Source organism: Penicillium vulpinum (genome assembly GCF_028829585.1).
Source record: "Penicillium vulpinum strain IBT 29486 chromosome Unknown utg000004l_segment0_segment0, whole genome shotgun sequence".
Classification (NCBI taxonomy): Eukaryota; Fungi; Ascomycota; class Eurotiomycetes; order Eurotiales; family Aspergillaceae; genus Penicillium; species Penicillium vulpinum.
Genome location: NW_026643244.1, coordinates 4,047,790 through 4,075,445, shown reverse-complemented (window position 1 = coordinate 4,075,445; position 27,656 = coordinate 4,047,790). Strand labels below are relative to the sequence as shown.

Sequence of the window (27,656 nt, the reverse complement as noted above, 5' to 3'; positions counted from 1 at the left end):
CTATTGAAGGGGGAACTGGGGGAATAATCTTGAAATTGCGGAGTCGAGATTGACCTGTCGCATTACTCAAATAGGAAGTGCATCCGCCTGAAGCAGAATTTGGAGTGACGTAGGGGGTAGATTACAACATTACGAGGACTTGAGTTTTTATAAATATATCATACATTGGTAGATACTTCTATAGATAATGATCTTCGCATCATCATGAAATAAATGTATTCCTTCATCCTCAGCATCAATTCCCCCTTTAAACAACGACGATCAATCGATCTACTTCTGGGCCCCGTCAGGTGACACCGCCCTGGAAACCTTAAGTGCACGTGCCACCTCCCCGATCAGGAACTTAGGGCATAGGGTCCCCACTAGGGCTGCCCGCTCGCTTAGCCCACCCGCGCAAATTTCGGGCAAACAGTGCTCAGCGCCGTGAAACTCGACGACCAACTCAATACCGACAACCCTCCCCGTCGCTTCCCATAACAACAAAAATATGGCTGACGCTGCTCCCCGTGGACGTGGTGGTTTCGGTTCGCGCGGCGACCGTGGTGGTGAGCGTGGTGGTGACCGCGGTCGTGGTGGCCGTGGTGGCCGTCGCGGCCGTCGTGGCCCCAAGCAGGAGGAGAAGGAGTGGCAGCCCGTCACCAAGCTCGGCCGTCTCGTCAAGGCCGGCAAGATCACTTCTATGGAGCAGATCTACCTCCACTCTTTGCCCGTCAAGGAGTACCAGATTGTCGACTTCTTCCTGCCCAAGCTCAAGGATGAGGTTATGAAGGTACGGATCGACACACAGTTTTTGAAATTGGAGGATTGAGCGGGACTCGACTGGAATGCGACAATTGAACGCAATTGTGTGCAATGGAAGCTCGAGCGGAAAACGAATACATCGAAAACAGACCAGAAACTAACGTCAATTTCAACCTACAGATCAAGCCCGTCCAGAAGCAGACCCGTGCCGGTCAGCGTACCCGTTTCAAGGCTATCGTCCTCATCGGTGACTCCGAGGGCCACATCGGTCTCGGAATCAAGACCTCCAAGGAAGTCGCCACCGCTATCCGTGCCGCTATCACCATCGCCAAGCTCGCTGTCCTCCCCGTCCGTCGCGGTTACTGGGGTACCAACCTTGGTGAGCCTCACTCTCTGCCCGTCAAGCAGTCCGGAAAGTGTGGTTCCGTCTCCGTCCGTGTAAGTTTTCTATGGTGGTCATATCTGACCTTGGTCCTTTTTTTTTGGGAGGCCAGTGATCTGAAGAGATGGTTTCTAATTGACTACAGCTCATTCCCGCTCCCCGCGGTACCGGCCTTGTCGCTTCCCCCGCTGTCAAGCGTCTGCTCCAGCTCGCCGGTGTCCAGGACGCTTACACCTCCTCTTCCGGCTCCACCAAGACCCTCGAGAACACCCTCAAGGCCACCTTCGTCGCTGTCGTCAACACCTACGGTTTCCTTACCCCCAACCTGTGGGCCGAGACTAAGCTCATCCGCAGCCCTCTGGAGGAGTTCGGTGATGTCCTCCGCCAGGGCAAGAAGTACTAGGTTATGGATGATGCATGATTTTTGTTCGACAATTCCAATGGGTTTCTTTTAAAACTTCTCCCTCTGCGCTTGGCGATTAAAAGGTGGTTCGTGTGTGCGAGAGACATCTCCGCTCCGCTCTGGATGTATTTATCATGGGGAGGGACACAAAATAGCGAAGTCCACGGGCCATTTGCCAGCCAAATTGTTCTTTGAGCAGTAATTGTATGCAGTAGGGCAGTAGGTTTTCGCTTGATAAATATGGTGTATGCTTTCATTTTCGATATGCAGACCTACATATCACTATACGAAACATGCATGGACAAGTCGTTCCGTCAGCTCGGTTCGCAAAAAAACACTATAATATGGAGTCTTAAGCTCCCATGTCCGATATCAGGTGAAGGGATATCATAGGTATCTTAAAGAAACCTCACGTTGTATATGACAGCTTATAACCCAGGGCTATCAGCTAGATATTTGATGTATCCGCCATAGTGCACATACGAATTACCAAATTTATGCATTGTACTATGCTAGATATGTATATATATATCCACATAAGGTTGTCTCCATATTTCGAGCTCACTCCGAACACTGAGAATGTTGTTATAAACCTATTACATCTAAAAGATACCTAGAAAGATACACAAGAAAATATCAAGGAGATATCATGTTCTTCAATATATATCTCACATCATCTCCAAAGACATGAATTCTATGCGAAGAAACGATGAACAGGCCACCGAATTAGGCTTAACTCTTTACGCGACTCTCTTCATCTGTATCTCTTCATTCATTTCATCCTAGGAGTTTAATCATGTCTATTGGGCTTGTTGCCAAATCTTGATTGTGAGGGTAGAGCGTTCCCACAGGGACCTGAGCAAACCCCCCACCCACTCTAATGTGGATCAGGTGCTTGACCACCTCCACAACCACTACTACTAGTAACCTTTAAGCCAGAGAAATATCCAGCAAGGCTGTCATGTACGAGAGCCTCGACACTACCAGAAGTTGTGCACGCAACCTTCTAGGCGAAAGGAAGGAAAAGATTGAACCTGTGACAAACTGAGAAAAGACACGAAAAGGGGCATTGGGAGACGTACTATTTATCCAACTCAGCGAGACGCAAAACCGAGCCTTATTCCCTGAGAGACAATGATAAGTATCATGACTTTGGGCACGCCGAAGGATTATATATCAAGATAGCGGAGGTAGTTTACCGCTATCTATACCCTTCGGTGATACCCACAACGGTTCGCGCTGTGGGTGCGACCAAAGGGTATAGATAGTCAGTAACTAGGCATTCTCACCGACTCGTTCAGCGTTACATTCGACCCCCAGTCGACTGACATTCTCAGTTACATTCGACGCAAAGCGGGGCCTAGATCGAGGGGTCTTAGGGCGCTATATACGTGGATAAAAGAAGAAAGAATTCCGTCCTAGAGCCCTGGCCCACCTGATCGGCACGGCTAGGAAGGCTTGACCAACTGTCGATCCAGGATATCAGTTTCTTATCTCCTGTGATCTCTTTGTGATCTCAGTGTTCAACCAGAAGAACCGAGGTGCTGAGACTCCCAAGTGAAGTGGTAGATACGAAGAGGATCGAGCCACCCCCCTGTTCGTCCAGTACTGACCCGGTCCACTGTTTATCTTTCCCTTACTACTCCTATTACTTCCTGCTTTTGGGATGTCAGCAGTCGGAATGGCCAGCACAGGATCCGAAATTGAAATGTGCAGAGTGGCCTCTCGTGCCTCTTGTTCTCTTCCGGAAGCAGCGTTTACATATATCGCTGCCATAGAGCCTAAATCACACACTATTACAGAACAGACACATAATGTGCCGGAATCCAACCACCCACCACGTATGTTCTTCACGCTCTGGGTGACGTACTTTACGTATTACTTTGTGGGTTTACTTTTGTCATAACATGAAGACTTATGGTCCCCCTTCGGGGTTCTATGCTAATAACGGCCACTAGGTTCGCATATACGCCATCGATATCCTACATGTATCACAAGCAACATCGTACAGTATCCTTCTTATCTTTAACGCTGTTGAAATTCCAGGTCGCATCATTCCAGCCCTGCTTGCAGATCGCTACTTCGGTGCTATTACGGTCCTTATTCCGATCACCTCCCTTGCTGGTTTATGTGTCTATATATGGCACTCGGTACAATCTCTCGTATCTGATATAGTCCGGATTGTTTTTCTTGGATTCTTTGGTGCCGGCATTCAGTGTCTCTTTCCCTCAACTCTCGCTAGTCTGACAAAGGATTTGAGTAAAAGCGGCACCAGAATTGGTATGGTATTTACCATTATCAGCATCCCATGCTTGACCGGACCTCCATTAGCGGGCAAGTTGATTCAGGTCGGGGACGGGAACTATATTTGGGCACAGGTGTGGGGTGGCACATGTTTACTTCTAGGGTGTGGGGTTCTCTTTGCGGCGCGGTTAGAGAGTATGGGGTGGCGGTGGAAGCCTGCTGAGCAATAGTTGTGTCAGAACCAGCTATATATATCCGCGCTCTAAGTTTTCACTCATTTGTGCACATGGTATTCATGTGTACTTGGCTTTATAATTCAGCTTGTGTTGCGTTTTCACCTCGTTTAGAGGAGAGCAACTGATTTGATCAGAGTTGCATCCGCAACGAATCATTAGTTTTCTATTACTGTGGGTGGTATTTAGGAAGAGATAGTTGCTCGCGAATACCGAGCTTCATAGAATCACGAACAACATTTTGGAGTGAGGTCTGAATCTTGGGCACACACAGGTGTTTTTTACATGCGACCTTACTTCGTGTTAGCTATTTAGGTTCGAACATACTATAAATAGGTTAGAAAACACAATGCAACATTCTAACTCTAGCAAGTATATCACCAGAAATAAAAGTGCCAATGCAAACTATGGGTCCTTGAAATTATCCAGGGCCTCGAGCAGAAGCAAGTAGCCTTTCCATATTGGAAAGATAGGGTTTTCACCAAACCACATCTTTTAATATAGAAGCACATGGCTATGCAGTGGACCGATAGCGCAAGCACATTGACCTTTTAAGAGGAATCCATTTCACATCCGAGGAGGCTGAAGATGTGGTTTTGGTGAGCTCAAAAAACCGTGGCTTGCTATATATTCAAATATCGCTATTGCACTTGTGCGCTTTTGCGCTTTTTGTGCTTTCATTGACGCTTGACATTCTTTGAAACCTCCTCCGTGGACAGCGAGCCCACGACTATCAGAGCACCCACTTCAACTATACTTTTCGGCAAGTCCAATTCTAGAGCCCCGAGGATTATTTCAGGCTACAAACTAGCAGATGGCGACTACAGGCCCTCTTCGTTTAAATGGCTCTTCTTGGGAAAAAAAAATCAATACGTCAAAAATAAGGCCGTTGCAAATCCAATATTACATACTGTATTTCTGACAATAGGCCTTATGCCCCAATCAGGTTCCTTTCCGCAATAGCGTCCCTCTGAAAAAGTTGAACCGATTCCTACCCATGTTGTTTTCGTTATTGGGCAGTCAGGTGGCTCCATTGCCTTGATAAAATTCTTTTTCAAGAACACGATAACTTGCTCATACGCATTTCCCGGCATGATTCGGAATAAAATTTGGTCGTCGGGGAAAGTAGCCCGTGCGCCACTATGTTTTCTTTTGAAGAAGTTGGTAAATTGCCTGCCCACTTCTCGAGACCAGAGACAAGAAGATTGTAATCACATGTGTTGACATTCGTGTCAAGGATTGCTTGAATACGAGCAATCCTCTTCCGCGATTGGGGTAGGCTGCAGGTATAGAACTGTTCTGTATTCTCTGGAACCCAGAAGTCTGACTCACTGGGTATTATTTCTGAAAATAGACCATCTGATTGCATGTCTGGAGGTAGTGTTGAAGAAATGGAGTATTTGACTGTTTGGTCGAGATAAGTTTCAGATGTACCGCGGAGTAGGTGCTACAAGGTACGCAGCGGTATAGACGCCAGCTGCCAAAACCCAATTCCCGGTAAATGTGGATGCCTTGATACTTAATTTTGGCCTGGTTATTGACCGCTCCTTACACCGCCCTATACAATGTAATGTAAATTTGCCAGTGTCAAAAACGAAGCTTTTGGCCTCCCTACTAAGTGAGATATCTTGACTTTCTTGGACGGTTTGCAAGTGTCAAAAATGAAGCTATTTGTGGGAAATAATATGACCATTTTACCACTAGACCATAACAAAAACCAAGGTTCCTGTTTAAGGCCTAGGGGGGCCATATCCCAGTCTAACACTTTATATCTCGACTTTCTTGGACGATTTGTAAGTGTTAAAGAATATAGAGATATCTGTATTTGTATGGGATGAAAAGCTTCATTTTTGACACTTGTAAATCGTCTAAGAAAGTCGAGATATCTCCATTTGTATGGAGGCCAAAAGCTTTATTTTTGAGAGTTCCAAACGCCAGCAGAATCAGGCTACTTTGATTATTAAGGGAAGTGTCATACCTAGGTAGCAATTCAGGTATTTTAATTCTTCTGCCATTTTTAATTCAGGCCGTCAGGCCAAAGTTAGGCATCAAGGCGTCCACATTTACTGGAAATAGGGTTTTGGCAGCTGGCGCCTATACAAGGGCCTCCTCGGATCTAGAGTTCCCATCGCGATTCCCTGAAACCGAGTCAATAGATAAACGGTAGTCACGACTATAGTAATGGATAACGTAAATTAAAAGGTAGTCAAAGATATATTTCAAGCGGGCAAAAAAAGCAGACTTTATATATGAGACTTTTCTATATATAGCCTTTAACTATACTTAAGTTCTAGTTATAACTAACGTATTCGGTAAGCGAGCGGCGGACGCAAGCGAGTGGCGGACCCCAACCAATGCATTAATTTCAAATATAAATATGTCAACCAAAACTCCATTAAATTAAATACAGTGAAATCATCTAGCTAGCTAGGCATCTATTAATCTTATGTCCTATTTCTCCACAACCACTGCACTTTGGTGGGGCCCGCGTACGTGGTTGTAAAGCCGGCGAAGGGCTTCTTCGTAGAGGGGAGGGAGGTGCTTTAATTGCTTCCACCGGCTCAGTAATCAATTGAGAAGCTTCCTGTACTGAAAGGCCTGCTTCTGCCTGTATTTGCCTCCGGGATCTAGTACGCTTTTGCTTCTGCTTCTCGTTGGCGGCGCGTAATTCCTTATTTTCTTTGGCGAGTAAGATAGCACCTTGCATTGTAAGACGGAAGCCTTTCACAAGCTGGTTTAATGCACGATCTGACGGGCTAGGCGGGCTTCGAGACCTTGTACGAAGTAAGGCTTTAATTGATGAAGCCTGACGACGTAGTTCTTTCTCCGTAAAGGGGGTTTTTGGAGTAAAATTCCGGCTTGATTCACTACCCCGGCTAGCTGGGGGGGTTGGGGTTCGAAGTCGAATATTAAGCTTTGAAATCACTCGGTCGGGTGCAAATGGTATTAAACCAGCTGCTCCGAAGCTATTCTTAATAGTCTCCGATTTAAAAGCTTCAATTCGTGTAAGGGGGTATGCTTCGAGGAAGTCAAGTTTGTCAATATGATTGATCCCGTTCCGCATCTTGATTTCAACCATCCGACCATATATACGTTTTAATGCCGCAAAACAACCAATGTCCAGAGGTTGTAAAAGATGAGATGAATGCGCTGGCATACAGATTGGTATCACCTTATTTTGCTCGCAAATTGCGTCAAATTTAGGCGTTAAATAACTTCCGTGACCGTCGAGTATCAAAAGCCGATAGCTCCCCTTCGTACGTAAAGAAGTAGTCGGAATAAAGAGCTTTTCAAGCCAACGAAAGCTAATTTCATCAGAGGTCCAGCCATTAGGACTAACTTCGAAGCGCCAATCCCCCGGAAGGCCGTCGAACCATGATTCAATAAAGACTTTGCCTTTAAAAATCATACACGGAGGAAGGGCCCAGCCCGAAGCATTTATACACTCAATAGCAGTCACCCACTCTCGATTTCCAGGTTGTAAAAGTGAACGCCGACCATAGTATTCACTCCTCGTAATAACCTTTGCAGTTGCAGTCAATCCCATTGCAAAACCAGTCTCATCGAAGTTGTAAATATCATCGGGATCGATTCCAAATTGAAGAATCGTCTTTTGAACTAAATCAAACCACTCCCTAATGATTTTAGGGTCTTCGCATTTTGCACGTTCGTAATTGTACCGTTTCGAGAATCGGGAGGAGAGAAGAGGATGTCGTTTCACAAAGTTATATACCCATTTTTCGCCAACCGAAAGAACCGGGGTAGTTCCACGCTTTTGAAGAAGAAGATCCGCCATTTCTCGTACCATAGAGGGCCGGGGGGCTGCTCCACGAGAATCCATAGAGAGAATCCATTTTTGAAGAGACTCCTCTTCAATTTCCGTCAATTTAGAGGAATTTGCGCGACAAATCACGCGGCTCTGTACCCCCTTAAGGCGGCGGCGGAGGGTAGTTTCGGGCACACTAAAACGGCGCGCCACTTCACAAATTGAAGAGATTTCTTGATTTTTAAAGGCCTGGATAGCTAATAAAAGCCTGCCCTCTTGCTCTATTAAATTTGTAGAGGATTGAGAGCGAATTGGTGGCATAGTGGGTGGTTGAACTAACTAAGTGCTAATTCATGGACGCGTTTTGCGTGGGGTCCGCCACTCGCTTGCGTCCGCCGCTCGCTTACCGAATACGTTACCTAGATTTTATACTTAATAATCAATTTTATGCTTGAAATCCTATACTTAAATTCACTATGCTTATGTTCTCCTATATTTATCTTTCCTTGAACTAGATGTTCACGGCTAATAAATAGTCGAAATCGGTGCCCTCCTATCTTTCATCGTCCATCTCACCTACAACTCTGTCTACCAACGCGCCCAACTAATACCACCATCTTCCCTCATCTAAATTGACGGCCTTCTACCTACCATCTCCCTCTTCTAACTTACATGGTCCACTTAGTTGTCCACAGGATCGTGCTCATGCTCTCCAGTATCCCATCTGGCATTAGATTCCTTCTCATATTTATCGCGATGGTTGACTATCTCGCTGATGCATACGGGACCCACACACAGCGAGTGCATTGACCGCTGTAAGTTGCACAATAAGTGTGTCCTGTACGTTGTTTCCGCTTGCTACCTCGCTAATGTTTGGAATGCATTGGGCTGTTAGTTTGCTGGGGTTCGCGAGTTTGATGATTCTGATCTCATATGCGTTCATTTTGGGGGTCATAGAATAATGTTTTCATTCAGCCTGCCAAGAACAGCCGACTATTTTCAGACCCCAAAGTGATTATGTACTTCGGAACTTAAATCTACTTAATAAGCAGTCAGATGATGGATACTTGTCAATACCTAGCTGGGTGGCCTGCAGAGAGTGGGCTCTCCCCTCGTACTTTTTCTTTCTTTAGTATCTAACCCTAGTCAACTCCCGAGGTCGATATACTTTAAAACGGGTGGCTTCGGCTTTCCAGGGTTACTAGGTAAACGGTTTTGAGTGGGTCTCGTACCCTGGTTAAATTTCACCTTCTCTACCCCCCTTCACTGTTGGAAAAGTGTCAATATGGAAGAAAAAATGGAGAAAATAGTAGTGGTAAGTGGTTGAGAAATTCGAATTACCTGAATATCCTAACCTCTCGTATAGGACCCTGATTTCTACTCCATGGTCACTGGCTACGATATGGACGACCTTCAGTCGTGAGTGCCTGAAAATCATATCTATGGTCGCATTCTCACTTGTGTAGGGACACCACCTCTATCGCATCCGCGATTGCGAGGGGACGGCTGGAGAACGGCCGAAGGTCAGTCCACTTCCAGTTCAAGATCAATTCTCAAGACTGACCCAATATGTAGATACCAAGCCATCAAAGAAGACGACTATTGGTTAGTTGTGATACAATGATCTTGTTTTACATAAAGTAACCATATAAAGGGGTCCTTCTGACGAGCAGCAATTCGAGGCATTTGAGATTGGGTAAACCGCATCCTATCCTGTTACCTTTCATTTCTAATATTAACGAACTCAGCCATATGGTGTTTCTCGTGCTAGATCACGAGCAGCCAAATCCTCTATTCCGCGCCCCTATTGGAAAATCGCCCAAGGTAAATTTATACCAAAGTTGTTCTCGGTTAGACGTTCTGCTAACCACTCAGTGTAGAATATTTTAGACATCGGAACTGGCCAGGGGAGTTGGGCAATGTAAGTTAACGAATAGCCCTTTGCGAAGAGAACCTCTAACAAATACTTAGTGATGTTGCCGATCGATATCCCTCAGGTACTGTATTCCTTGATTCCACTCCTTCGACTCTTGACTGAAACCAATTATAGCCACCGTCCGCGGAGTGGATATCTTCCCCCCGCCTGTGTTATGGATGCCCCCGAACTGCATCTTCGAGGTGGATGATGTGCTTCGCGAATGGACATGGAGAGAACCATTTGACTTTATCCATATGCGCCTATTGTATGGCGCATTCGCTCCCGATGGATGGGATACACTATACAAACAGGCTTACGAGTGAGTTTCAGCCCCGGTAAATTGATTTTCCAAGGCATCGCGCCCTGATATTTATTTTTCTTTTGCAATAGTGCTCTAGAGCCTGGTGGCTGGATTGAACAAATGGAATTAGACGTACGAGTCTACAGCGATGACGGTAGCTTGAAAAAAGAACACCAACTATATGGGTGGGGCGACATGTTTATTAGATGCTCTGAGCGAGCTGGACGATCACTTAGAACCCATGAAACAATGCGCAGCGCAATTGAGAAAGCGGGTTTCGTGGATGTGCATGAGGAAAAGTACAAGATCCCCCTAGGACCGTGGCCTAGGGATACTACACTGAAGGAGGCCGGACACATCCAGTATGCTCATTGGAATGCCGCTCTAGAAGGTTGGGCGATGTGGCTTCTCACTCACTTTGGGGAGCCAGTGCCGTGGAAAAAGGAGGAAGTGCATGTGTTCCTCGCTAAAGTGCGTGCCGAGCTGAAAAACCCGCATATTCACGCTTATGAACCTGCGTAGGTGTTTTCTTCCCACATCGCTGGCTCATTTTGTGCTAATAAATTTTAGGAACCGCGTGTGGGCAAGAAAGCCTACCAAGGAAGAATTGAAAGCAAGAGAGGCAATCATCAAGATTGAAACATCGCCGTAAAGCAGTCTTGACTCTTGGCAGGCGTCTTCGAATCCCAGAAGCCACATTTTCCATTCTTACCGGCTCTTTTTAACGCTGTTTGTTATCATTTTGTAATTTCGACATTTAAGCTCAAATATCAAGGAAAATAGTGGCAGATCACTAGATGTACCCCCATGCAATGGACATAGGGATACTCATGAGCATCTAAATATGTTGGTTGTCAATCACTAAATGCAGTCGGAATTGAAATGTATTCCTGCGATGCAACACGATGCACATTGACGTGAAACTATACCGCAGCGCTAATCTTGCATTCACGAGGTTTCAAGATTATTGGCAAGTCGGGAGGGTCGAATTAGAGTTGGTATTGACACAGCACTGATGCAGAGAATTAACTGGGATTCTCAACAGATGCACGGCATATTATTTTTATACAGTATATATTTATTATGTTGTCAAACTTCATCTTCTTTCCTGTAAATACAATGGTCATTGGGATAATCCTACTATAAACTAAATAGACCTTCGTTAGCACGTATCTGAAAACAACAGAAACCCCCCCCCCCCAAACCCCCCCCCCCATAAAGTGGTGCCCCCGTATCACTCGGCTTCAAATCTATCGCATTTTGAACACCATTAATACCAAATTTCATCTCCTACCGCATCTGGAACTTGCAAAGCGTCCAGAGAACCATATCATGCTGTCTCTAACTACGGTGGGAGACAATAATACTATCAACATCGGCCTGAACGGCCATCTCAGCATCCGCCGCAGTCTGTACCCGCTTGGTATCTTCATGCCGCTGCTTAGGCAGGTGCTCTAGGCTAGACCATGTGTGTATTAGATTTGGGAAGATGGTATTCTCCCACTTAAACGCACCCTATAACTTCGCCTGCCTCATAGCCGTATTCATCTCTGAACTCACATCGGAAGACAGGATCAGTGAAGCTGAGGCCTATACTGTAGAGAGGAAGGTAGATATTTTCGATGTCTAGAGGACGATAGCTCACGAGAAAGATGTCCAGTGTGACAATGAGAGCTGTGTAGCGTGCTGCTTTGGCACAACGTAGGATAGACCATATCCCGTCGTGGTCAACAACAGATTGGGGCCGGTAGAGCTGGAGCTAGGAAATCCTTTTATAATAGTCTACTGCTTCATATTCGGCTTGCGCTATGATTTCGGGGCTTTCTAATACAAAAGAGAGTCCATATGGGACTCAACTTGGCCGGCTGCTTAGGCGATTCTTTTCCCTCAGTGACTACAGACGTTAGAAAGTAATAACATACCTGATCATAATGAAGAGAAATAGCCAATGAAGCCTGGGAGTATTCTAGCCTAGTATTTAATTTCATAGCTACACCAAGGAGTGCTTTGAAAAGAAAAAGTTGAATACAATGTCTATACCTTTTCTAGGCCGGAAGTATAGAGGCGAACGCGCAAATTGAACCGGAGCCCTCGATCTCGTTTTGAAAACCAGCTGTGCTAATGGTACCTACCTCATGATCCGTTTATGCGACGAGACAGCGCTTGAACTGATTTTCTGAGATGTACCTTTTCCTCTTCCCTTTTCTCTCATCAACCCTCACCATCCCATTATCGTATCATCTTTTTAATCATTCCATTCATCAATTCTTCTTTATTGCCATCCTAATTCAGTATGGACCTGTACAACCCTGACATGCGTGAGCACTGGGAAGCCAGCCTCATGGGATTGCAGTTCTGGGAAGATGCGACGAGATATGCCGAGAGACTTGCTAGTGAGCAACAAAGTATGATTTAACACGTGCTGAATAATCAATTGATATATACTTCGTGCTAATGCTGATTGCCATTTAGCCCGAGTGAGTCCAACTGCTCAGTCGCCTTCAAGGAATCCTGTTCAGACTGGAGTCACGAGCTCCCCCGAGAAGAGTCCAACCAAGAAGAGCCGCTTCCAACTCTCTCAGCTCGCTTCCTTCAATAGTATGCGCCTCCGAAATATCACTCAGCCCTCCCCTGTAGGGACTGATGCCACCAACTCGCCAGGGAAGAGTCAGAGAAGTCCCAACAAGGGTAGCTTGCATCTTCCAAAACTGCCTTCCTTCAAGACTCTAAGTCTCAAACGAGGACCCATCCTTGCGTCAACTTCAGGCATTGTTGAGGTTGAGAAAACTGTTCGTCCATCAATTCTGTCTCCTTCTACTTTCCTTCCTCCTGAACCTTCCACTCCTACTTTCTTTCCTCCCGAGTCTCCGATTCCTCCCATGCCCAAGACCCCTCGTCCTGCTTTTCGTTCTCTCTACAGAGGACCATCTGCTCCCAACCTGGATATTGCACCACCTAACCCGGCTGAGAGCTCTGATAAATTTGCCACAATGGCTCCTGGTTACATTAGCAATGCTAATTTCCAAGATTGGCTTGAGCGAAAAAGTGATCATCACCCTGAACCTGTGACCACTCCTCACCCGGCGCACAGTTCTCGGATCAGTCTGATGGCCCACCTCAATGATGGCGGCACCTGGGATAACATCCCCCGCACCAGATCAGTCCTGGAACTTAACATGTTTTTCGATGCTCGCAAGGTCTCTGCTGAGAGCCTTGTTGATCTCGATGATGACCAGGATATTGATGAAGGTACCGTGACTGGCGAAGTCACTATGATCGGCAAAGCTACCATGACCGACAAAGTTACCATGACTGACAAAGTTACCATGACCGACCTCGACCTCAAATCTTCCATCGTGAACACCACCATGGTTGACAAGGCCACCATGGCCGACCTTGACACCGACAACATGAGTACTGACAAGAGCACTGCCGAGACTGATGTTAGCATGGAATGTGCTGCCAATGAGCCCACCACTAATGACCACCTGGCCACTGAACAGGCTACAGCTGAGACAGACGATATTAATAAGTCTGCTGCCACCGCGGAGACCAACGTTAACCTGGACTCTGGTGCTGCAATTGAGGCCGATCTTCCTATCCTGAAGGAGTCTGTTACCGAACAAGCCAACACGGAGCACGCAGATATCAACACGAACTGTGCCACTGACAATCGGACCACCTATAACAACCTGCCGACTGATGGATCTACCATGGCTGATCTGGAAATCGAGAGTTCTAGCACCGAAGAGCTGACCACCAACAGCAAGGACGCGAAAGGCAAGACCGCCGTGCACGATTGGGAGCTTTTTAGTCCCAGTGCAATCAGGAAGGAGGACCTTCTCATCTTTGATGCGCCTCGATACCCAGACCAAGAGGTCATAATGGAAGTCAACGCTCCAAAGGCAGCTAAAGTGATTGACAATGCCTTCAATAAGGCTGCCACTGATGACCAGGGAATCGACCAGTCCACCGAGAAGCCAGATGATGAGCTGAGAATCACCATTCTCTCACTGACGCAGATGCGGCCTCTGTGTGAGTTCCGAAACCTCCGCGTGCTGAAGCTGACTGGCATGATGCACTCATACCAGCCCATCATCTGGCAGACGGTCTGGAGAAACCCTCGCCTCGTCACGCTGGAGCTAGAGATGGCAGCTAGCCTGGAGATCAAGAAGCTGGCTGGTCCCAGTGGATGGAAGCCCATCAAGGAGGGATGGGTAATGAACGTCAAGTCGGGTGCCTCGCCCGTGTACTAGTAAGTTGCACCAACTGAGAGTTATGTGAGACTAAGAGAAGTGACATATGCTAACTTCAATGATTTGTAGTGGTCACCGTGGCGATGGCGAGATCTCGGAGGCCATCGGGTACGGCGAGTACCTGGACAAGTTCTGCATCGAGAAGGCAAAGGTGCTTGTCCTGAGTTCTGGTTTCCCTGCTCCCCCCTCCCTCCCGGTCAAGCGTCTGACCTTGACTGGTTTCGCTGTGGACGGAGACCCGTTCGGGATGTGGTTCCGGAACCTCGAGGAGGTTCACTTCAAGAAGAACTGCATCGACTGCGGTTTCTGGCTGTCTCGCGCCCAGCGAGACGTTCGAGTTCGTCACTCGGACGAGTACGTCGGAGTGGCCCGGGGTGGGGACGGGCCCTCCGTGGCTGGCTCCGTCGAGGAGCTCGGTGAGGAGGCACTTGCCGAGCTCACCGCTGCGGTGAGAGGCCTGGGGGCCTCAGGGATGTGAACGGACTGTGTCCGTGTCCGTCGGCGGCGACGCGCTCCCCAGAACCTTTCCCAGGGGGTTCTGGTGGAGCGTGCCGCCAGGGAAATATCATATTCGGTCGTGTACGAGTAGGAGAAAAAAAAACCAAAAAAAAAGCCATTGTTCAAGTCATTCTTGCTTCTTATGGAATAAATGTAGAGTAGAGAATAGTATGGCCAAGTATCAATATCCCTATGCTCATTCCTCATTCCTCATAGCTCACACCAAACCTCAAATGAAACTGAGAAAAAGGTCAAATTGACCCGCAAGTGAGAGAAATCTGAAAGTCAACTGAAATAAAAAAAGGCAACACAATTCATATCATCTGAATCCCAACCTGAAAGTAAGTGAAATAGTCATTTCCTTACGCACCCTCTTCATCTGAGATACGAATAGCTCCCTCATTGCCGACACCATGGGACCAGAATCCTTCCATGTAAAGAGCACTGCAGCAATTAGCATGTCGTCCTATAAAGAGATTCAGTTTTAAACCCACATTCCAGGTGCGCTTTCATGTGCCAATAGAAGCCAGTATCCAAGGACACCTTGTGTAAAGACATCTTGTATAGCGAAGAGGACAGTTTCCGTATCAACACTCAATTTAAGCGCAAGAGCACCAGCCGCGAGGGAGCTATCCACAATTAGTATTCGTCCTGAACTCAAGAATATTCGTAATATGTAAAACTCACATAGGGAACAGCGCTAGCATGGCAATCGCCGATCCAGAAACAGACCCGAAGAACCGTCTAGTCTGGGCATCCTTGCCCTTTGCCGCTCGCTGCGCGTGGAAGCCTACATGGTGAATCACAACCAGGTAGGAGATACACGAGAGGGTCAACCAAACCCAGCGCTCGCGACCATGGCCTGCAAATATGCCGAATAGAGCTGTAGCCAGCATGATCAGGTGGGCGGCAATACCGATGAGTAGGTTTGCTCCTGGTAGGCCGGATATCAGGGCGAAGTTGATGAATAGCAGGGGTGTTGTCAGTGCCCAGTTTACATAGCGCAGCCATAGAATCTGGCGGATATAGTCTGTGTGTGTATCTGGGACATGTTTGTGGGTCTCGTGGACTCTGGAGTGTTTGGTTGTTATGCCTTGGCCTGTCGAAAGGGCTAGGTAAATGATGAAGGAAATGGTGGTTATTAGAGAGGTTAAAATATGGAAGATTCGTTTAGGCTGAATATATGTTAGATATATATGTACAGATAGATTATAAAGAGAGGTATAGTATAGATGATGCTGCTGCAGGGTTAACTTACTAGAGGAGCACGAGCGGCCAGCGTATAAAACACCAGCGAGGAGATGCCCATCAACACAGTGACAACCCTGTAGATGTTAGAACTAAATAATTCCAATATATTGTAATATACACATACCATAAAGTCCGCTTGCCCACATCATGAAGTTCCTGGTAGACCTCAGATCCCGGAACTACAGTGGGGATAGGCGCCACTGAGGACGTGGTGGCGGGCGCCGTCAGAGTAGCAAACTGATCAAATGGAGGCTGAATCATGCTGAAATTGAAGAATATGAGTAGAAGCAGAACTGAAGAAGAGAAAAGCGAGAATATATAAATGGTATGACGAATGCGTCAAAGCCGGATTTAGGGATGATTGGGATAACCGTCATTGACAGAAGTACTGTCGTCATAGCCAATTGTAACATTTACTACATGAACTTACATGGATCTCTCTGGCTTTTAATTGATTCAATTAGTTTTTACATGGATAGTATCTTCTTTCAGCTTGGTTTTTAATTTGAATGTTTGATTGTTGTACACTATTGGTTGCACTGCAGTTGCTAAATTGGCTGTGACGTCCAATCATGCAGCCCTGGAGATGTTCGATATAATACATAATAATAAGTATACAGACTTGCACAGTGTGCTCTAGGCGTTTGCCTCATGCACCACTGTATCACACCGGTCGCAGATCGCATTTTCAATCGCCACTGGTTCCGGAATGGCGTACCGCCAGCACCGTGGGCACTTGGAAGCCTGTGGCGCGTACACGTACACTTTGCCTGGCTGGCCACCAAGCTCAAATGTCTCCTCATATTGCCATTCAGCATTGTTGATGTCAGTCGGGAGAGGTTCATTGTGTGATGAAAGGGCAATGGAAGACACAACAAAGAGATCAGGGAGCTCTGCCAGATACTGCTGGAATAATCCAGAGCTGCTGGGAAGGACAATGTGGACAAAGGATTGCAGGGAGGAGCCAAGCTGCTTTTTACTACGCGCCTGCTCCTGCAAGTTCTTAATAGCAGAGTGGACCACCGTCAGCTCCTGGTAGCTGGTGTCTAGGGCTAAATCCTGCCACTCCGGAGCTGGGGCGGAAATAATACGCTGCAGGGGGTGCTCAGATTGGCTGCGAATAGACTCGGGAGTATATTCCCAAGTTTCTTCCACAAGCATTGGTGTAATAGGAGCCAGTACCTCCTGAAGATGATTGTAGATGTAGAATAAGGTTGTTTGCGCGGCCCGGCGACTCGTGCTGTCCTCACCAAGGGTGTAGAGTCGGTCTTTGATCGCCTCCATGTAGAAAGCAGAAAACTCGAGGTTGGCCCACCGGTTCATCGTGCTCACGGCCTTGTAGAACTCGAAGTTATCACACGCCTTCTGCGAGGTGAGCACCATGTCCGAGAGGTGCTTGAGTGCAATTCGATCAACCAGCTGCAGCTGCCCGTATGAGACAACGTTCTCTGGACGGAAATCGGCAAAGGCACCTAGCAGCAACTTGAAGGTGACACGGAATTTGTGGAGACTAGTGTTGACGGTCTGGAGTACCTGTTTTCCAATAACCACATCGCGCGTGTAGTCGCTACTCGCCGCCCACATGCGAAGTGCATCCGGGCCAAGAGCGTCGTACACAGGTTCTGGGTTCTCAGGTTGCTTCTTTCCTTTAACTTTGCGGGCTTTGAGAGGAGGCAGCAGAGTTCCATCCATGATGGTGTGCGGGAGGATCACGTTGCCAATGGACTTGCTCATTTTACGCCCATGTTCGTCCAGAGTGAAACCGTGGGTGATGAGGTTCTTGAATGGCGCACGAGGCGTCGTGAATTGACTCGAGCCGAGCTGGTGTGAGATATACGTAAGAAGCCCGGACTGGAACCAACCACGGTGCTGATCAGTACCTTCGAGATACACGTCGGCTGGATGACTCCGCCCTTCGATAGGAACGTCGATCTCTGCCCAGCTGGTACCACTGTCAAACCAAACGTCCATGGTGTCTGTTCCACGTCGATACCCCGCTCCCGCCTCCCCCCGCAAGGACGGAAGAATCCATGCAGCATCATCCGCACTGTCGGTCCACCAGGCATCAACTCCCCGCTCTTCAATTGTGGCCATGATATGTGAAACACTATCTTTAGTCAAGACGGCCTCACCAGTAGTCCGGTGATAGATTGCAGGAATCGGAACACCCCACGCGCGCTGACGCGAGATACACCATTCACTCCGGTTTTTCACAAAGTTTTCGAGTCGCTGCTTTCCAGTCTCGGGGACGAACCGAACATCTTCCAACGCTCGAAGAGCGCTACTGCGGATATCGGCCACATCGGCAAACCACTGCTCGGTTGCCCGAACAATAATCGGAAGCTTTGAGCGCCAGTCATAAGGGTACTTGTGCTCGTACTTATGTTGGGCAAGCAACTGATCACACGATTCGACCCACTCCAACACTGCTGTGTTACCTTCTCCCAAGACAGGCTTTCCGGCTAAACGTGTAGCATCGAGGGGCATGGCTTTATCTGTGAATTTGCCCTCATCGTTGACGGGAGCGAACACAGGAATGCCACGCGCAAGACATGCTTCGTAGTCGTCCATTCCGTGACCAGGCGCGCAGTGAACCATACCAGAGCCAGAATCAGCAGTCACAAAGTCCGCAGCGAAGATGGGCTGCGGCTGTGCTTCAGGTCCTTTGAATAGAGGTCTATACGTAGTTTGCTCTGCCAGCTCGGACCCAATGATAGATGGCACGACGACGGAGAGTTCTTCTTTCAGCATATTTTGGAGGTACTCGAACCGCGATTGAGCGATAAGGAGATGGCCATGTTTTTCCGACAAGACAATAGTGTATTCCAACGACTTGTTGACTGCAATGGCAGCATTGGCAGGCAGCGTCCAGGGGGTAGTGGTCCAAATCACAGCACTCAGTTCCTTTCCACGGAGAAGAGGATTTTGAGAAAGATGCATGGGGATATCGATAAGAGGGAACTTGACCAAGGCGGCGGTCGAGATATGATCATCCTTATATTCCAGTTCTGCTTCCGCAAGAGCGGTACCCGTTGACGGCGACCAGTAAACTGGCTTGAACTTCCGGTAGATAAGGCCACGGTCCACCATTTCCCGGAAAATACCCAATTGTCGCATTTCGAATTCTTTGTCCATGGTCTTCCAGTGGTTCTCCCAATCAGCCATGACCGCGAAGCTGCGGAACTCTTTCATCTGCCCCTTCACGGTTTGTCTTGCCAATTTCCGTGCCGCCGTGCGAATAACTGCCGCGCTGGCGGATCCGCTTGCGACTGCCTCATCGCGCAGGCCTTGAAGCGCTTTAAGCTCGATCGGCAGTCCATGGCAGTCCCAGCCTGGCACGTACCGCACCCTCTTCCCGCGACCCAATTGTACGCGACAGATGATATCTTTCAAGATCTTGTTGAGCGCATGTCCGACATGAAGGTCACCGTTCGCGTACGGTGGACCATCGTGCAGGACGAATGGTTGCTCGGCGGGCCTTTCGCGACGTTGCCAGGCGTAGAGATCATCAGTGCATCGTTTTAGGTATTTCGTCCGATCGACAGGCGACACGCGTGGAGGGAATGACGATTTAGGAAGTTTCAGCGTCGAGGTCCATGAGCGAGGAATTGACCGCGCCAGTTCCGGCATTGTCCAGCATATCCTAGAAGATAAGTGGAAGGGATGTCCAGTGAAGAGAAGAGTCTTGGCATTTTACAAAACACGGCTTCCAAAAAGGGTTTAGACCCCGCCCGCTCGGACTTGGTACTTTTGATATGCACATATGTATGATGATGATTGTGGTGACGATGACGATTCGTGGCCATCAATTTATAAATTTGAAGGCTAACTAGTTTTATTCTATCACCCCTGTCATTTCCTAATGAATAGAAAAGATAAAATGAAAAAAAATCTCCGACACTACGCTAGAGGGGATATCGGGGCCCGCGGACCCCGGGGAAATTTTTATAGTCTCTTGGCTTAGGCCCACTAAGTATGACTGTGGGAAGTTAAAGAGCAATAGGTCTCGATTAATGGTTCATAATTGTCTTTGTTTTCTCCTCAACACAGTATATGAATCGAAAATCGTCGGATTAGAGCAAGGTGCCTGGATATATGGTTACCTGAGCGATTCCGAATGAAACTCTACAATGGAGAAAGAATCCGATACAGATACAAATCATGACCAGGAGCCCAAGGCAGAAACCGATGCATTTAGTAGTTATCTAGTAAGATTATTCCCCTCCCATTCAGGCTGAAAACTTTAACACCAAGCAGAGGATCTTTCAATATGGCTCATCCCAAGACTATACCCTGCAGGCCATTGCCACTGCCTGCGCACTAGGGTCTGGTGTTGGCATGGCTCTTGTCAATCTGGTTTTTGGCCAGTTCATCACACTTACCACTGACTACTCGACGAGCGCCGCAGGTGCTTCTCATTTCCGAAGTGAATCCGCAAGACTCAGGTATGTGCAATGCGTTTCATCTTGATTGGCAGCGTGAACTAATATAGAGATAGTCTCTACTTCTTCATTATTGGCCTTTGCCGATTCGTTCTCACCTATGTATACAGCACGTTGTATACATTTGCCGCATATCGGATTATACGAAATATTCGCCGCCGTTACCTAACAGCAGGACTGAGCCAGGAAATTGCCTTCTTTGATGCCGGCACTAGTGGATCGATTGCGATGCAAGCTACCTCCAACGGACGACTGATCCAGGGTGGAATATCAGAAAAGCTGGGACTTGTCATTCAGGGCCTGGCCGCTTTCATATCGGCCTTCGTGCTAGCATTTGTCACTCAATGGAAGCTGACACTCATTTGCTGCTGTATTGCCCCAGCGATGCTTCTGGCCATGGGCATATGCTCCACCATTGAAGCTTCGATTGAGTCAAAGATTCTCAAAGTTCAAGCCCAGGCCGGGGCTTTCGCAGAGAGTATTTTGTCAAGTTCTCGGACGGTACAGGCTTTCGGGCTTCGAAACCAACTGCTACGCGAATTTGACAAGTTCTTGCAAGCCTCAAGAAAGCTGGGAAATAAGAAATCTCCTCTTTTTGGCTGCCTATTCGCCACGGAGTACACCATCATCTTTGCAGGGTTTGGCTTGTGCTTTTGGCAGGGTGTAAAGATGGTATCCACTGGGGAGGTGAAGGAATCTGGAGATGTTTTCACGTATGTTCAGTCTTTATCCTTTCACAGCTGGGAATACTAATAATGATAATTGCAGTGTGCTTATGTCTGTGGTTGTGGCAGCCACAAGCTTGACCACTATCATGCCTTATTTAATTGATTTTGTCCGCGCTGCCTCCGCAGCGTCAGAGCTATTCAAGCTCATCGATCGAAAGTCGAGAATCAATCCGTTCGACGAGTCTGGAGAAAAACCGACGGACCTGATGGGCTATCTCGATTTTGATAACATCTCGTTCGCTTATCCTACGCGCCCTGATGCCAAGGTGTTGGATAATTTCTCACTGCATATTCCTGCTGGGAAGACAACTGCGCTCGTGGGAGCAAGCGGGTCTGGTAAGAGTACTATCGTTGGACTTATTGAGCGATGGTACAACCCTTTGTCAGGAACAATCAAGATTGATGGCCAGCCTGTTGAGCTATTCAACCTCAAATGGCTGCGTCGGCATGTTAGACTTGTTCAACAGGAGCCCATTTTGTTTGCCGGCACAGTTGCTGAAAACATCGCCAATGGCCTTGTGGGTACACCGTGGGAAAATGAGCCTCCAATCGAGAAGCTTGCCCGGATACAGGACGCTGCTAAAATTGCTTTTGCCCACGATTTCATTACCGAGCTTCCCAACGGGTATGATACCGTCATTGGGGAGAGAGGTGGGCTATTATCCGGTGGTCAAAAACAACGTGTTGCAATTGCTCGCAGCATTGTTTCCCAGCCACGAATTCTTCTTCTAGATGAGGCAACGAGTGCGCTTGATCCTCATGCCGAGGAAGTTGTTCAACAGGCACTGAACAACGTTTCGAAGGGACGAACAACAATCACCATTGCACACAAACTAGCCACCATAAGAGATGCTGATAATATTGTCGTCATGGAAAATGGCCGTATTCTCGAGCAAGGTACGCATAGCTCCCTTTTGGAACTGAACAGCGCCTATGCACGACTCGTGCGGGCTCAAGATCTGTCTGTAGCCACGCAAGACCCCGAGGAGGTGTCGATTGGTTCGGATGAAACACACAAAGGAGATCACGTTGCACTGACTAGTGAGCTGACTCGGTACTCGACTATGACGAGATCAACTCTCGAGAAGCAGTTGAGTCGGGATGATTTTGATAATTGGAAAAGATTGGGGCTTCTCCACACAGTCTGGCGATTGGTAACATCGACTCCGGAGCTCAAATGGTCTTTCACAATTATGGTTCTGGCTTCTATAATAGGAGGTGAGACTGGCATTTTGAAGCCCAATTTCCGCAAACCGAACTAACCAAATTGTAGCTGCTTCATTTCCTGGCCAAGCTATTTTGATGTCCAAATTGATCGATATATTTAAATTTACCGGTGCAACTCTGCGGACTAAAGGGAACTTTTTTGCGCTCATGTTTTTAGTCCTCGGGCTTGGATCTTTCGTCGTCTACTTTGTTCTCGGATGGGCATCAAACATTGTGGCACAGGTAAGTCTCTTTCAGTGGTATATACGTAGATCTTGGTACGACTAACTCATCTAGATAATAAACCACAAATACCGGAAACAAGTCGTCAATGACATGATGAAACAAGACTTACAATTCTTTGATCGCACCGAGAATACTACAGGAGCACTGACCAGCCGTGCCGACTCTTATCCACAGGCTGTGTTTGAGCTTATGGGCTTCAACGTTGCTCTGATACTGGTTGCAACGGTTGGTGTAGTGGCATGTGCCATCATGTCACTGGTATATGCATGGAGGCTTGGCCTTGTTATTGTCTTCGCAGGACTTCCACCCATGCTCCTTTCCGGTTACGCTCGCATCAGAATGGAGGGTGCAATGGATCACAAGATTTCAAAATTATTTTCCAAGAGTGCATCCATTGCCTCAGAGGCCGTGAATGCTATCCGGACGGTGTCTTCTTTGGCGATTGAGATGTCTGTTTTGGACCGATACACCGAGGAGCTTGACCAGGCGATTGCCACATCCACGAAGCCACTGCTTCTTATCATGCTTCCTTTTGCGTTCACTCAGACCGTGGAATATTCGTTCCTAGCACTGGGTTTCTGGTATTTTCCCCCCTGTCATCTTTGTTCTCGTTGTGGGTTTTATTATGACTTGATTCTAACCATTGGATCGTCTCGACGTAGGTATGGATGCCGGCTTGTCTCATTTGGAGATTTGAGCGAGGTCAACTTTTACATGAGTTTTCTCAGTGTGTTCTTTTCTGGCCAACAAGCTACAATTCTTTTTGGCTTTTCAAGCAGTAAGATACATTCCAAGCCTGCGTGGAAGGTGAAGGCGGGTTACTAACAGCTATCCAGGCATGACAAAGGCAACAAATGCTGCAAATTACATATTTTGGCTTGAAGAGCTTCAGCCTATCATTCGAGAGACCGACGAAAACCGCGAGATGGGCCCTGGCGACTTCAAGTCTCTACACTTGGAAAATCTGCAATTCTCTTATCCAATGAGACCCCACGCTCGCGTACTACGTGGTGTTGACCTTCAAGTATGTCACTCCACTCGCGCTAACTTTATTTTCGCTCTTTGATTCACCAAATAGGTGCCACAAAGATGACATTACTCATTGCTAATATTTTGTGTACAATATAGATCAAAAAAGGTCAATTTGTCGCGTTCGTCGGCGCATCTGGCTGTGGAAAAAGTACCATGATCAGCATGCTTGAACGATTTTACGACCCAGTCGCCGGTTACATCAAAATCGATGCCCTTACATTAGACCGCTTGAATCCGTGGCTGTACCGAGGTCAAGTGGCACTTGTTCAGCAAGAGCCCACTCTCTATCCCGGAACCATTCGCGAAAACGTATCCATGGGGACGCCGACTGATGACGCGGAAACGGTTCCTGACAGCGAAATTGAGGCTGCCTGTCGAGCTGCTAACGCGTGGGAATTTATCTCATCGCTGCCAGATGGCCTTATGACTCTATGTGGGGCCAATGGGACACAGCTCTCTGGTGGGCAACGTCAACGCATCGCTATTGCCAGAGCGTTACTCCGAAATCCACGTTTGCTCCTATTAGATGAAGCAACAAGCGCATTGGACACTCAGTCGGAGAGAATTGTCCAAGATGCGCTGAATGAGGCGGCTTCCCAGGGGGATAGAATCACGATCGCGGTTGCCCATCGCTTGTCGACTATTCGTCATGCGGATATGATTTGCGTGTTTGACGGGGGTAAGATCGCTGAGTCTGGAACCCATGAGGAATTGCTAGCGAAAGGCCGAATTTATCCGAAGATGTGCGAGGCTCAGAACCTAGGCACTTGATCAAGCGAAACATCGTATCCTCTGCAGGGTTTCAAATCGACATATATGAGTACATATGCATATAATAGAAGGAACAAAGGTGATGACGGAACGTCTAATTTGGATCGACGCAGACAGATCGCCATGTAATTAAACCAAAGCGAATACATATCGAAAGCCATTTTCATATTTGACCATATCTCAGTCTCCTATGACTTCATAGCTCTTGGTCTCATCAACTTGTTCATACCTTACCCATGATTATTTCAAGAAGTAGAGGGGAATATATAACAGATCCCTAGATATAGGTACATGGCCCCTTGGGTCCTTTAGCGTAATCACTACTATTATATCCACACTTCCTTTACTAACGCCTCGGAAATCCCAGTATAAAAGTCCGCACTTTTTTCCATAGGTCTATCAAGTTGCTTTCTTTGCTCTACTGTACTTCCCCTTTTATAACCCGTACAGCTTGGCGGTTTATCAGCAAAGTATCTTTCACCAAGGGTGACTCTAGTTGAAACAAGTTCTACCCTTAGGCGGCCAAGGTTCAAAGCTGATTGGGTAGAAGTATATATGCGCAATTTATTCGTATTTTGCAGCGATGGTGTGCGGGGAGAGGTCCTCGTGTCTTTCAGGCACAGTCCTTCTCGCCTGGTTGGCAGGGGACTCATGTCGGCGTAAAAGCCTAGACCTCTGGAGAGTACAGCCCACTTTAAGCCCTATTGGGGCTGTTTCCCCTCTTTATTCAACATCCTTAGCAACGACCTACCAGATTGATCCCGTTTAGGAAGAAACATTTGGGATCCTAAACCTTTTTCTCGCAAAATGTTTCATTCGTTTTACCCTTCCCATCCCACGGGAAGTCCATATGCGGTTTCAGAACTAAGAGTATGGCTTTGCAATAGCTTATATCCTAAAGCGAAAGGCCATCTGAGAGAAAGAAATCTCACACTCTTGTGTTATCAAGATATCATTCGGCAACTCATATACTTCTTAAAAATGGCTTCTAGAATTCTCGACCGAAGTCCGATTCACTGCCTTTTTGAACAAAAGCCAGCAATTGGGACATTCGGCCTTGGGTCTTGTTCTGTTGTTATTATAGCATCAGTGCATGACATAACCTTGGAGTCCTGGACCATATACCACCACTGGCTTTAGGGGTAACACAAGACCTACATGAGGGTGACAGAAACGTCAGCTCCATGATGGAAAGAATACACCAACTCTATACTCATTACAGTAACTACTTTCCATCCACCAATACGAAAGTACTCTACGCCTGGTACGGAGAAAGTCTGGCGTTACCAAGCCAAGTGGCCATTATGACACAGTCTCTTCAGGTGATGGGTCTCGTTCCGGTTATCAGATATTATCAAGTTTCCGTTGATCGAGGTGTTCCTAGTCACGGCACTGTCGTTGTTACAAGCGGGCGCAATGTTGTATCATGATAATTTGAGTCAACCGGAGTTGTGAAATTATTAAAGAAAGTACATTAGATATCAATTCGACAATTTACCTACGATCTATTCTTCAAAACAAAACAATGATCACGTACAGTTTCAAATATCTAGTCAGAATTATCATGATTCATAATGCATTGAAATATGGTTAAAAGAATGGTTCCAAATCAGTACACCGTCAAACAGCTCACGGCGCCATTCTTGAGAACTTCAAATAAAAGCCCCGGGAATCCAAAAAGCTCGGTGTTGCCTAACCCCCCATCCTGGCCATCGGCACCACTCCGAGTGCTTTTGGCTGTGCTCTCCTCCCAGCCACCGAGGAACTCAACACTGCTCTCAGGGCTGTCTCCCCAACCACGGTTCAGGACCATCGGTCGTTGCAAAGCACGCTCCTCGGCAGCGCTAGTGTAAGATCCTTTCCAAGTAGCACGCAGCCGCTCTGAGACTTCATCATAGGGCGACTCCGAAGTCAAACAGTCCCCAGATTCATCCAAATGTATTAACCAGCGACTTCGGCGGTGACGATTAAATGGATAAGAGCCTGGGACGTTCCCGTGGAGAATAATCTTTGTCACTGTCAGCTGGGAAGATGCTGGCTGAGGCGATGGATCTGGAAGGCCTGAAGCGGGGAAAGCAGGTCCAGGTGCTGTCGGATACGAGATGAAGGCATCAAACCCATGGTGGAAATAGTTCAAAAAGCATTCTGCGGGCAGTGAGGTAGGATCTCCAATATTAAAAGTAGCCATCTCCTCGTCAGAATCATCAGTTACGCTGTTAGTGGATGAGTGGTCGGCGTCCGGAATGTCCATTCCTCGGCCCGGAGAGGGACTCGGATGCAAATCTCCGGGCCCCGTTGCACGATGAATCGAGATTCGGCGGTCATTCTTACGGTAGATTGCGTCGGGCGGACCGAAATCTGCAATCAAGTCCTGGGGAGTCGTCTCTCCTAGTGTTATGTACAAGGGAGAACTCGTCCTGCGAGCCACTTCAAGTTTCCCAGCTCCAAGCACATGCCACTCCTCGATTTCATCCGCAAGCGATTCTCGAGATTTGCCAATCAAAGCCGACGAGCGCGGGTACTGTGCCTGTTGTGTGAAGAGCTTGGCTCGGACCTCAGGCCATGATGAACCTTGAAAGATTGACATAGATGTGGCTGGAAGAGCAGCCGAAGAAGATAACAACGCTACAAAATCACACTGGTCGGACCAGGCAGAATGCTGAAGAGGAAACGAGAATGCAACTCCGGGATACGAAAGCACGTAGGTGCCATATGGCGACTGTGGATCTGCCGGTGGTACGTATTCTCCTGGGTATGAGGGACCAAACAGGCGATTGTAAACGTGCCGGAAGCTGGGGCCGTGCGAAGACAGGGATTGTTCTGTTGACTTCACACCTTTGAGCACCTCCTGGCTTTTGTATACCAGGTTTACTCGAGAGAAGTCAAGGACTTCGATCAAGCGGAGTCTCTGGTCAGGACCGTCAAATCGAAGGCGTAGGCCATTTGAGGGTAACTGCAACACCACTGGCTTGCGAAGCGGATCTGCGGTTGAGTAGGCTAGGTCGATGGCGGGGTAGGTTTGGGGATAGGACTTGACGCGGGTGAGGACATTATGAAGCGAAGCTCCCAGTGCTTCCAAACTATTAGCGAGGGTCACTGAAAAGGCTGTGGGGATAGACAAAGGACATACTGACAAACCCGAGTCCTTTCCCAGGGAATATTTGCGCCTGCGCTGGGGAAATAGAAGTAGTCATAGTGGTCTGTCCGTTTTCACGGCCCGGCAACGATGGGCGCACAA

At 47.5% G+C, this 27,656-nt stretch overlaps 9 protein-coding genes across 9 annotated transcripts; 4 read left to right on the top strand and 5 right to left on the bottom strand.

The window, feature by feature from the left end:
* Positions 1–487: 487 nt before the first annotated feature.
* Positions 488–1,526, top strand: N7479_010049 (40S ribosomal protein uS5; the record flags this gene model as incomplete). Its single annotated transcript, XM_057257742.1, has 3 exons — positions 488–769; positions 922–1,179; positions 1,269–1,526. The coding sequence occupies 3 exons, from the start codon at positions 488–490 to the stop codon at positions 1,524–1,526; spliced, it is 798 nt and encodes a 265-aa protein (XP_057105200.1).
* A 6,924-nt stretch (positions 1,527–8,450) lies between these two features.
* Positions 8,451–8,712, bottom strand: N7479_010048 (uncharacterized protein; the record flags this gene model as incomplete). The annotated part of the gene is given in 2 exon segments (XM_057257741.1): positions 8,451–8,533; positions 8,553–8,712. The coding sequence occupies 2 exon segments, from the start codon at positions 8,710–8,712 to the stop codon at positions 8,451–8,453; spliced, it is 243 nt and encodes an 80-aa protein (XP_057105199.1).
* Positions 8,713–9,054: 342 nt separating this feature from the next.
* On the top strand, positions 9,055–10,640 carry N7479_010047 (class I SAM-dependent methyltransferase; the record flags this gene model as incomplete). The annotated part of the gene is made up of 11 exons (XM_057257740.1): positions 9,055–9,084; positions 9,136–9,188; positions 9,236–9,292; positions 9,345–9,374; positions 9,424–9,465; positions 9,518–9,593; positions 9,650–9,690; positions 9,741–9,766; positions 9,820–10,006; positions 10,078–10,506; positions 10,559–10,640. 11 exons carry the CDS (start codon positions 9,055–9,057, stop codon positions 10,638–10,640), a joined length of 1,053 nt encoding a protein of 350 aa, XP_057105198.1.
* A 689-nt stretch (positions 10,641–11,329) lies between these two features.
* Positions 11,330–11,918, bottom strand: N7479_010046 (FMN-dependent dehydrogenase; the record flags this gene model as incomplete). The annotated part of the gene is made up of 4 exons (XM_057257739.1): positions 11,330–11,447; positions 11,503–11,583; positions 11,634–11,747; positions 11,911–11,918. 4 exons carry the CDS (start codon positions 11,916–11,918, stop codon positions 11,330–11,332), a joined length of 321 nt encoding a protein of 106 aa, XP_057105197.1.
* Positions 11,919–12,281: 363 nt separating this feature from the next.
* N7479_010045 (uncharacterized protein) lies at positions 12,282–14,722 on the top strand (the record flags this gene model as incomplete). The annotated part of the gene is made up of 3 exons (XM_057257738.1): positions 12,282–12,393; positions 12,461–14,243; positions 14,314–14,722. The coding sequence occupies 3 exons, from the start codon at positions 12,282–12,284 to the stop codon at positions 14,720–14,722; spliced, it is 2,304 nt and encodes a 767-aa protein (XP_057105196.1).
* Positions 14,723–15,104: 382 nt separating this feature from the next.
* On the bottom strand, positions 15,105–16,254 carry N7479_010044 (opsin family protein; the record flags this gene model as incomplete). The annotated part of the gene is made up of 5 exons (XM_057257737.1): positions 15,105–15,186; positions 15,237–15,371; positions 15,430–15,917; positions 16,001–16,067; positions 16,118–16,254. 5 exons carry the CDS (start codon positions 16,252–16,254, stop codon positions 15,105–15,107), a joined length of 909 nt encoding a protein of 302 aa, XP_057105195.1.
* Positions 16,255–16,629: 375 nt separating this feature from the next.
* Positions 16,630–19,623, bottom strand: N7479_010043 (isoleucine--tRNA ligase ISM1; the record flags this gene model as incomplete). The annotated part of the gene is made up of 1 exon (XM_057257736.1): positions 16,630–19,623. One exon carries the CDS (start codon positions 19,621–19,623, stop codon positions 16,630–16,632), a length of 2,994 nt encoding a protein of 997 aa, XP_057105194.1.
* Positions 19,624–20,123: 500 nt separating this feature from the next.
* N7479_010042 (ABC transporter ATP-binding protein) lies at positions 20,124–24,418 on the top strand (the record flags this gene model as incomplete). The annotated part of the gene is made up of 9 exons (XM_057257735.1): positions 20,124–20,201; positions 20,251–20,438; positions 20,492–21,148; positions 21,204–22,381; positions 22,437–22,612; positions 22,667–23,196; positions 23,278–23,393; positions 23,452–23,639; positions 23,744–24,418. The coding sequence occupies 9 exons, from the start codon at positions 20,124–20,126 to the stop codon at positions 24,416–24,418; spliced, it is 3,786 nt and encodes a 1,261-aa protein (XP_057105193.1).
* Positions 24,419–26,027: 1,609 nt separating this feature from the next.
* On the bottom strand, positions 26,028–27,612 carry N7479_010041 (UPF0183 domain protein; the record flags this gene model as incomplete). The annotated part of the gene is made up of 2 exons (XM_057257734.1): positions 26,028–27,490; positions 27,549–27,612. 2 exons carry the CDS (start codon positions 27,610–27,612, stop codon positions 26,028–26,030), a joined length of 1,527 nt encoding a protein of 508 aa, XP_057105192.1.
* Between the last annotated feature and the right edge of the window lie 44 nt (positions 27,613–27,656).